Source organism: Cyprinus carpio, unplaced genomic scaffold (genome assembly GCF_018340385.1).
Source record: "Cyprinus carpio isolate SPL01 unplaced genomic scaffold, ASM1834038v1 S000000324, whole genome shotgun sequence".
NCBI lineage: Eukaryota > Metazoa > Chordata > Actinopteri > Cypriniformes > Cyprinidae > Cyprinus > Cyprinus carpio.
Genome location: NW_024873070.1, coordinates 1,309 through 12,700, shown reverse-complemented (window position 1 = coordinate 12,700; position 11,392 = coordinate 1,309). Strand labels below are relative to the sequence as shown.

The window sequence follows — 11,392 nt, the reverse complement described above, 5'->3', positions numbered from 1 at the left end:
TTTCGGCGCGTACCTCGTCCCGCAGTTTTTTGTCACAGACCCGCAAAAGTGGCGTCAAATCGTGCGGCCTATACGGGAATGGTGTGCTATGACTTTTATAAGCGATCGGGCGTACGATGTTCGCACACCGGGCGAAATATCGCCCGAAAAATCCCATAGACAATGCATTGCGGCCGAATTTGACGGATTGTAGCTCCGAGAGAGAATTTCGCAGAAACATGTGGATCACCACATTTGGAGAGGCTATCAGGCTGTGCGAGAACATACCCCGCTGTGGGGTATAAGTTGTACCCCTGGGGCGCAAAAGCCCCCCAAAGTTGCCCCATAGACATACTATGGCGAGGAATCGCCCATGAAACCGAGCCACTTTTTCCTACTATGGGGAATTGCATAGGGATTTTGTATTGGACATAACTCTGGATCACAATGTCATAGAGACATGGGGGTGGGCTCATTTTACTCAGGCAACCAATCACTCTGTCAGGATCATTGTGAAGCAGTCAAGCCACGCCCTAGCAACCATTTAGGGTCCCTTAGTAACAAGCTCCATAGACTTCCATTGAAAAAGATAAAAATAATATCTTTGGATAGAAGTGTCATAGAAACATGAGGGCGGGCTCGTTTGACTCGGGACAGCAAACGGCCAATCACGAATCACATTCAAGACTTCATAGCCACGCCTTAGCAACCATTTAGACCACCTTAGCAACCCAAAACATAGAGGGATATCTTCAAATCTGAATATCATAAAGGCATAGGGGTTGGTTTATGTCATTCATACAGGCAAGCAGCCTTTGGAGTATCATCATTGGCAGCTGTCAGGCCACTCCCTAGCAACCAAACAGAGTACCCTAGCAACCATTTAGTAATTATTATATCTTTACAACCGAAAATCGTACAGACATGGGGGTTGGTTTATATTGGCAAGCAGCCTTTGAGTATCATCACTGACAGATGCGAAGCCACTCCCTAGCAACCAAACAGAGTACCCTAGCAACCGTTTTCCAAATCTATATCTCTGCATCAGTACATCGTACAGACATGAGGGTTGGTTTATATTGGCAAGCAGCCTTTGAGTATCATCATTGGCAGTTGCCAAGCCACTCCATAGCAACCGAACAGAGTACCCTAGCAACCGTCCTGCAAGACATATATCTCTGAATCAGAACATCGTAGAAAGACATGGCGGTTGGCTCTTTAGACTCATGCTAGGAAACTGGAATTCCAACATGCTAGTCATGCTAGCAGTGAATAGCTACATGCTAATAGTGATTAGCTAAGTGCTCAAATTGGCTAACAACATGCTAAGAACTCTATATAAACTACATAGTGACCATCTGTGACAACTTCCAACCACCTAGTACCAGCATAGCAACTACCCCGGTTACCATAGCAACCGCCTAGCAACCACCCAGAGCACCCTAGCAACCGCCTAGCAACACATTAGCAACCACCCAAATTACCATAGCAACAGCCTAGCAACCACACAGGTTACCATAGCAACCGCCTAGCAACCGCCTAGCAACACCTTAGCAACCACCCAAAGTACCTTAGCAACTGCCTAGCAACCGCCTAGCAACCACCCAGAACACCCTAGCAACCACCTAGCAAAACCTTAGCAACCACCCCAAGTACCTTAGCAACTGCCTAGCAACCGCCTAGCAACCACCCAGAACACCCTAGCAACCGCTTAGCGACCACCCAAAGTACCTTAGCAAATGCCTAGCAACTCCCTAGCAACCACCCAGGTTACCATAGCAACTGCCTAGCAACCACCCAAAACACCCTAGCAACCGCATAGCAACACCTTAGCAACCACCCCAAATACCTTAGCAAATGCCTAGCAACCACACAGGTTACCATATCAACCGCCTAGCAACCACCCAGAACACCCTAGCAACCGCCTAACAACTCCTTAGCAACCACCCCAAGTACCTTAGCAACTGCCTAGCAACCGCCTAGCAACCACCCAGAACACCCTAGAAACCGCTTAGCAACACCTTAGCAACCACCCCAAGTACCTTAGCAACTGCCTAGCAACCGCCTAGCAACCACCCAGAACACCCTAGAAACCGCTTAGCAACCACCCCAAGTACCTTAGCAACTTCCCAGCAACCACCCAGGTTACCATAGCAACCACCTAGCAACCACTCAGAACACCCTAGCAACCGCCTAGCAACACCTTAGCAACCACCCCAAAAGTAACCTAGCAACCACATAGCAACACCCTAGCAAACCATCCTGGGTACCCTAGCAACCACCCCAAATACCCTAACAACCACATAGCAACACCCTAGCAAACATCCTGGGTACCCTAGCAACCACCCCAAATACCCTAACAACCACATAGCAACACCCTAGCAACCACCCTGGGTACCCTAGCAACGGCCCTAGCAACCATACTGGGGACCCTAGCAACCACCCCAAGTAAACTAGCAACCACATAGCAACACCCTAGCAACCACACTGGGTACCCTAGCAACGGCCCTAGCAACCATCCTGTGGAAGCTAGCAACCACCACAAGTAACCTAGCAACAACATAGCAAAACAACCCTAGCAATGGCCTTGGGTACCCTAGCAACACCCTAGAAACAATCCTGGGTTCCTTAGCAAACATCCTGAGTACCCTAGCAACCACACAACAACACCCTAGCAACCACCCCAAGTACACTAGCAACCACATAGCAGCACCCAGCAACCGCCCTGGGTACCTTAGCAAGCACATAGCATGTGCTAAAACATGCTAAAAACACCATAGTAACCATCTATGGTAACTAGCAAGAACCAACAAAAAAGCAACCACCAATAAACTAAAACACCATAGCAACCACCCACAGCACAACCAGCACAATAGCAACCACCAATAATGCCCTAGTAACTGTATAGACCCCTTAATCGCCTACGTCACTGTGACGTCACCGCTCTAGCTGGAGGCAAAACATAAGGAAGAATTCATAGCAGGCGCGCTAAAAGTTTGAGGTTTTGACTTTAAAATGTCGTCTTGTTGTGTTTTTTGGCTGCCAGAATAGAAGGAACAGCACTTTTGGTTCAAAACTAAAGTTTCACCGGATCCCGGCCGACATTCCTTTCACAGAAATCAAGAAGACAATTGTGGTTGAATGCAATACGGCTTACAGACTAGACAGAGATGATCATAAAATAATGCTCGTGTTTGCAGTGCACACTTCATATTAGGTAAAATAATCTATGCATATGTACTGGTGTGGTTGGTTTTATTTAGTACAAATCAGCAAGTTTATGTTTTTATAGGTGAAAAGTCACCAACCTTCAGCGCACTAGCTATCTTAAATGTTAAACAAACACACAGCGATAGATGTGTGTGCCATCCTTTGAATGGTCTCTTAAAATAATCCACATTGCTAATCATAGTTAGCCCAGCGATAGGTTACATTAGACAATAAGCCTTGACAAAAATTCCCCAAACCACCCGAAAGTAATTCATATGTTTGTCTAGGAAATATCCAAAACCTGGTTAAAATGTTTCCAATGAGAACAAGATACAAGAACTACACCAGGCTTAGCTAAAAATAAATAAATAAATTAGGCTACTGTAATGTTATCCACTCGTCATTATATTTTTGTCAGATAACCAGTTTGGTCAGTGAACTGAGTGATCAACTGAATTAATTGATAAATGTATGCTAACTCCCACTTTTTTATTATTATTTTTTTTGTCACGGTCCCGCAGAGTCAGTGACTGTACATATACGGACAGTTCCGAACCTTCTTCTGCATCCATGTTTAATAAATCCCTCCTAAAACGTGCTAGTTTACGCTTGTCAACATTGCCTCCGCGCCTCTTTTTGCCTCCAGCTAAGCCCCGCCCACCCGGAGACGTTGCAATGTTTACAAACTTTTAAGGGGTCTATAGCAACCACCAGAATACAATCACAACCACCTATTAGCACCATAGTAACCACCTAGCAAACATCTAGCAACCACTCAGAACGACCTATCAACAGCCTAGCAACTACCTAGCAACCACTGAGAACACCCTAGAAACTGTCTAACAATCACAAAGAGTACCCTAGCAACAACATGGTAACCGTTCAGCAACTACCCAGATTACACTAGCAACTGACTAACAACACACTAGCAAAAAGCTACCAATCACCCATAAAAACCACACCAAAACACTTAGCAGCAACGATACAACATATTGTACAGCATCACTGAGCAGCGTGTGTGGCAGTGGGGAGAAGGATGGAACCTTAACAAGACAAGAAAGTTTATCAGCAACGTTATGGACCAGTACATGAATTAAATTTGTTTACTGATTATGATGAGGACATGAGGGGATTCATTTATTGGACAAGGGAAAATATATATTAAATATATATATTGTGGCATGTTATTTGTATATAAAAAACAAAAAAAAAAAAAAAAAAAAACTTCCTTCTTACACAAGAGCATATATTACATTTTATGTGTGTATCATTGCATTGCATATGTATATCATTATATTACATCAATGTATATCCATCAAACCATATTTTAAAGTTCCTTGGTTTTGTCTCCATTAGAGTTGGGAATTGAATATTTAAATATTTAACATGTAAAGAATGTAATATTTCTGGTTGTAATGAATCTTGTTCCTTAAAATTATAAAATATTATATATCAACCTATATATATATATATATATATATATATATATAGATATATATATATAAGATATATTATATATATATATATATCTATATATAAAATGTTTTTATATGGATAGAAGAGTAACGCTGCATGAATAAAAAAAAAAAAAAAATCCACTGTCTCCATGGGCTCTCTCTTCCATATATGGATAGAAGAGTAACGCTGCATGACTATTGGCTGCGCAGCTGAAGTTCGCGTGCTGATTGGCTGAGTAATACTGTGATAGAGCGAGACCAACGGCAGATGTTCCAGAATTCTCCTGAGGTAAGTAGCGGTGGCTTACTTTTCTAACGTCTGCCTTTAATAACGAATTTTAAGAAATAAAGTATGTTGCTCAAATGGTGTATACTATTGTTGCTTTAAGTTTGTGAATATGTTAGCGAATTCTGAGTATTAGCGCAATATTGCATGAACAAGAGTGCATTTTTAAGGAATTTTAGAAGAGGTTAGTGTTTGACGTTTATGCCGCTGGAGATCGATGGTATCTTTTCCTGCTTGAATGTGCTTTTAGGACAGTATTGGGACAGTATTTCCTAATATTAATTGCCTATTTAAGAAATACATTTGTTTGAGATGGCTGTGAGGCATTAGAAATCCGTGAGGCCTGATTAATGCTGCGTGTTGGGGCGTGATTAATGCAAGTGTTTTTCTGCTGTTCCATAAACGTCTGTATAGTGTTTTTTTCATTGATCCATGAGGTAAAAAAATAGACAGAGCTCTGAAACTACAAACAGACCGCCGTGTCTGACACGCTAGTGATGGCGAATCGGGTCAGATTCACACACGGAGTCCGTGTGAGGTAACGTTAGATATTAATGGACTTATCCGTTTCGTCTCGTTCGCGGGTGCAGGCGGCTTCCCGCTTTGATTGTAAATGAGCGCGAAATCTGTTTATTTTTGGCAACAGAAATTGTTGTTGCGTTAAAGTTATTAACCGCCTATTTCAGAAATACTTTTGTTTGAGGTGACTGTGAGGCATAAGAAATCCGTGAGGCCTGATTAATGCTGCGTGTTGGGCGTGATTAATGCAAGTATTTTCTGCTGTTCCATAAACGTCTATATGGTGGGTTTTCACTGATTCACGAGGTAAAAATAGACAGAGCTCTGAAACTATACACAGACCGCCGCGTCTGACACGCTAGTGATGGCGAATCGGGTCAGATTCACTCACGGAGTCCGTGTGGGGTACATATTAACCGGACTTATCCGTTTCGTCTCGGTCGCGGGTTGCGGGCGGCACCCCACCTTGGGCGTAAATGAGCGCGAAAACCGGTTTTTTTTTTTTTTTTTTGGCCACAGAAAATGTTTGTTGTTGAGTTACAGTTTAGATGCGGTGTCAGCTACACTGTATGTACTTTTTTCATAATTTATGATCGGAATATAATTTAGAGTACTTTTATAATGGTAATGTTTAATGGTCAGCAGGATGAAGTGAGAACTTTAAGTTTGAATCGTGTACGATTTGTGCTAACAATGTATTTATCCATTCATTTATTTTGAGTAATGAATGCGTCAGGGAGGAGAGATGGTGTTTAAAGCTTAAATACGATCTGTTCATGCCCACCGAATGCAAAGGAAGAGCAACCTGAAGTTGTATTTTGTTTGTCGTTGACGAATGCTGCATGCATTTGATGAGAAACAGTTAAAACAGTGCTATTGTAGGATATTTTCCTTTTAAAATAACGGTTTCCTTTTTTTAACATAATTTATATATAAATTATAAATAAAAAAATATAAAATAAAAAAAAATAAAATAAACGTAATAATAACACTTTAAAAAAATTTTGCTCCTCATAATATTGTGAAAATTTTTTTTGATAAAAACTCATACACATTAAAGGTTTGTAATAAAATGCTGCATTTATTTTTTTCAGCATTTTTTGAATACAAAGTAAATAAAATAAAGTCCAAAATCTTATGTAACACTGTTAAATACTGTCACTTTTGATCAGTTCATGTCTGCTTAGTAAATGTATTAAAATTAATGAACCCAAACTTAATAGTTATCATTCAATATTAAATATATATATATATATATATATATATATATATATATAAGTATTTTTAAGCTGTAATAAAGTAAATTGACAATATTACTGTTTTTACTGAATTTTTCAGCTTTGGAGGGTATAAAAGTCTTTTTTGAAAATTAATATAAATGGAATAACATAATATTTTTAGCCTCCAGCATGTAATTTATTTTTGTAGTTGCCTTAATGTTGGTAATTATTTCTCCGGTTTCCTCTGTTTTGTATAGATATGGTTGACATCCACATGTTATACCTCTGATCTAATTTGTTTCCTGTGTCCTGATATATTTTTCATATGCCTATTACTATCTGTGATTGTAAGTGTATTTAAAAAAAAATATCATAAACATATATTTGGACATAGACCGCATAATTTAAATCAGAAAAATGCTGTATGTTTAAAATCATAAATCTGTTTTGTTGTTATCAACCATCCCAGTTCTGTCAAGCAAAAAATTTGAAAGTCGTAGATCTGTTTTGTTGTTATCAACTCTCCCAGTTCTGTGCTGTCAAGCATTAATTTGCATTAATTAATTGTTTGTTCTTTCATTTTTTTAGATTGATCATTGAGCTTTATCTCCTGAGCAATTCTTAAGGTTTGTTTGCATTTTTTGGTTGTTGTACATTTAAAGGTGCACTGTGCAGGAATAATAAAATGTGAAATCTTGTAAATGAGACGTAGTTTATGGGGTTGACAGATTTTAACAAGTTTTTGTCTGACATTGAGATTTATTTTTTCAAATTACAGCATTACGAGCACTACTGACTCTCCACTGCACAATATTCAGTAAGTATTTTTATTTATTAATATATATATATATATTATATATATATATATATGTGAAATTCACCATGGATAAAATGTGAACAGATGACAAAGCAATATTGATGAGATACTACTGAGCCATTAATGCACTATAGCACTTCAGAACCTGTGACTAGCATGTGGAGTTTTGTGAAATTCACTGGGGAATGTTGTAGGCCCCAATGATTTTTCCTTGCTTGTAATTTTTCACAAAGTCAATGAGAGAAATGATATTCATTTGGTGGGGGAACCATTCCTTTTAAGTTGCTGTAAAGTAATAGATAAACAGTTTTTCCTTTCTTAAAGATAGAACCAGTTTATGTTATAGTCCTGGGCTCCATTCGAAGTTGCATACTCTGAATAGATACTTCTTATGAATAAGTAATCATTTTGCAATCAATAATAAAATAGTCTAATATGTGTGGTACGTATGCAGATGTACTACATTTGTCATGTTATCACTGTCATGTGAGCTACAGCATCAGATACAATACAATTCACAATTTTGCTACTGTGAGCTCATGAGATAGACACAATTAAAGAATCTCAATAGAAGTGGTAGGTCATCCAGGTACTTTGAATCTACTGCTTTTCACCCTACTGTAAAGCAGAGAAGTATTCAAGTTCGGATAATGCCTCTAGACCTTTAAAACATAATTTGTTGAACAACAAATAAAAAAAAAAAAATGCTATCTGCCTGTCAGTCATTTAGATTTTGTCATATTGTTTGGCAGTCAGTATATTATATTTACAATATATTATATTTTGCTACTTTTGTGTTTTACAACACAGGAATCTCTTTGGCCAATCACTTACAGTAGCTTTAGGTTTGGAATATAATTAATTTATATTGAAAATTTGACTGTATTGAGTTTTAATGTTAATATTAATTTTGTTACATACATAGGCTATCTTTAGTTAATTTTAATTATTTTAATTCTCTTTAATTGTGTGTTTGTTGTTTTGCAGACCATCTATTCAGAGCACAATCTGCATTTTCCACTGTAGCTGAACGCCTGGTTAGTGTGCAAAATACCTAAATGATGCTATGTCATTTTCTTTTCAATATTATTATCATTATAGTTGCCTAATTTCTTTCTTTTCCAGGTTTTGGGTTTTCTCCAAGAAGCACTTCTTCTGAATTGTTCTTCCCACCCCTCCCCAACCCTCCACCCATATACCCCACATCCCCTACCCACAAAAAAACAAAAAACAAACAAAAAAAATTATTCCTTCTTTTCAATAATAAGTTGATCATTTGTGTTCAAATACTACTGTTCTTTTAAAAGCTCAGTCATTTTAATACTAGGTTAATAATTTGTTTAATCTGCTATTGTTTTTTTCTTTGGAAAAAAGTTTATTAGCTGTATTTGTAAGTGGTTCTTTTTCTTGTCAATTAACTTGTTTTTTTTTTCTTGAGAATACTTTGCAGGTTGTATCGCTTCAGCATTTCGTGAAGTAAGTGACTTAAAATATCTTGTAAAAAATGCTTATTGAATACAGTACTATTTAATTGTAGCATTAAAACCATTTTACAGTCATTTTTAATCAGAGATCTGTTCAAACTCATAATGAAGAAAAGGTGACAGTTGTTTGCTAAACACTTATTTAAGAGAAAATGTGAAATCATCTGCTAATTATTATTAAAAAGGTTGCGTATTATGATCATAAAATTGCCAAAGGCTGTAATTTAACTAAATTAACTTATTCTAATGTGAGGTATGTTTTAATGGGCTAGTCAGATATGTCATGGATTATTTTATATCATGTCTTTTGGTCTGTTTTCTCATTGTCTTTTGTTCTTTTGAAGGATGCCTCGGAAAGGTAGGAGATCCCGGGCTCAAAAAGTTCGTTGGACAAAGTTAGACCTGACGGGACAGACGAGCGTCTGTAAAGGTGTTGCTCAGGTTTCTGATGGACTGCAGTACGAAGATGGTGACAACACATCTAGAATTCTATCCGTGCAGGCGTCTCATTGCCAGAGTGATGCAAGGTATGATGTTTTCTCACGAAATCATCAGTGCACATGTATAGCTCTGACATTCCTTGCATACCACAGTGAGGGAACTTTGTTCGAACAGCCTGATCTTGACAGAGTGCTAGAGGAAGGTGATGCTTTGTATGTCGGCATTAAAATGCAGCTTATTGCTGAAGGAAGATTCCGACAGGATCTTCTAAGCATGGCTGAAGTACCTGTGAGCATCACAACTTCTAACCACACCTACAGCGTCCAAAAGTCAGAAGTGGTGATGGGATATCTGAGAGACAGAGGAACTACTGAAATGGACGCGTGGTGGCTTCCTCTTCATGAAAGACTTCAGTGTCTCTCAACAGATGTCAGCCATGCACTACTTATTGTTTCTCCAGAGTGCTTTGCTGTGTTCAGAGACAGTTCTGGAAGATATGGATTTTTTGATTCTCATTCCAGAACTGCTGAAGGTTTGCCACATCCTACTGGTGATGGAACGGCAGTTATGCTAACTTTCACTAACCTGCATGACATGACCAACAGATTACTTGAGCTTTTTTGGAATCGTGGTTCTCAGACTTGTTATGAATTCATGGCTGTTTCATTTGAAATGGAGGAACAGTCAGGGAGAACATCTTCAGCTTGTGAGTCACTCTCACAAGTTACTTCATCTCTGCCCAAACCGCAAAGAAATGGTGTAAAAATCCCTGAAAATCTTTTTTTTGCAGAAGACAAAAACCAGGGTGTCTTGAATGTCATCAAAACAAACAAGCCGCGAAGAAGAAAAAAAGTGCGTAAAATGGCAAAACAGTGTGCAGGACCTGAGGACAAAACTTCACATTTTGAAAATCGAGAACGGAAAAGAAGGGAATATGAGAAAGAGAAGTATGCCACCAGTTTGCAGTTTCGAATTAAGAAAAGGCATGTCTCCAAGAAGTTTAATCAAGATCCTTTTGTCAGAAACAAAAAGAGGGAGTACTTTGTCAGGAGGTACCACACTGATGCTGTTTTTCAGAAGAAAATGAAGGAATACATGATCAAGAGGTACCACACTGATGCTGTTTTTCAGAAGAAAAAGAAGGACTACTTGGTCATGAGGTACCATACTGATGCTCTTTTCCAGAGGAAAAAGAAGGACTACATGGTCAGGAGATACCACACTGATGTTCTTTTCCATAAGAAAAAGAAGGACTACATCGTCAGGAGGTACAATACTGATGATGCTTTCCAGAGGAAAATGAAGAACTACATGTTCAGGAGGTACAAGATGGATGATCTTTTCCAGAAGAAAATGAAGGACTACATGGCCAGAAGATATGCAAGTGATTCAAAGTTTAGGTCACATCACATTCTACTTTGTACTCTCCAGAAGAAACAGAAGTGTCTTACTGATCCTGGATTCCACATTCTTCACAAGTTGAGATGTGCATTAAGGATCAAGAGAAAATACAGGCCATACATTCGTTCCAGCCAGGAGACACCCAATTCTGATGTGACAAACCAGCCTGTGTCCAACAGCTTGATGCAAAAGGCCATATCTGCATTTCGGTGTCAAATTCTGAATGGTCCAACTTACATCTGCACAGTCTGTCACAGGGCGCTTTTTCCAAATCAAGTCAAGATGTGTAATAGAACACGATATGTAAAAAAATGTTCATATTACAGCCTCTTGCCTAACCAGGAAATATGTTCATGCTTGTGACAGTGCCTGCTCAGTTTCTTGTGCACAGTTTTATTGTGAGTTCCAGAAGAGCGAAGACAGGAGTGGATCTGCCACACTTGTGACAGTCATCTGAAGAGAGGATCCATGCCTTCTATCGCAGCGGCAAACACAGACTTGAATTGCCTCCCATCCCTGCAGAACTGCTTGAATTGAATGTACTTGAACGACAGCTTATCGCCAAAATTCGTTTTTTT

At 38.9% G+C, this 11,392-nt stretch overlaps 1 protein-coding gene across 1 annotated transcript; it reads left to right on the top strand.

Moving 5' to 3' along the window:
• Positions 1 to 5,375: 5,375 nt before the first annotated feature.
• On the top strand, positions 5,376 to 11,177 carry LOC122142880. The gene is made up of 6 exons (XM_042753903.1): positions 5,376 to 5,470; positions 7,260 to 7,297; positions 7,450 to 7,488; positions 8,476 to 8,525; positions 8,614 to 8,964; positions 9,317 to 11,177. The coding sequence occupies exon 6, from the start codon at positions 9,318 to 9,320 to the stop codon at positions 11,175 to 11,177; it is 1,860 nt and encodes a 619-aa protein (XP_042609837.1). The 5' UTR covers positions 5,376 to 5,470; positions 7,260 to 7,297; positions 7,450 to 7,488; positions 8,476 to 8,525; positions 8,614 to 8,964; position 9,317.
• Positions 11,178 to 11,392: the final 215 nt, after the last annotated feature.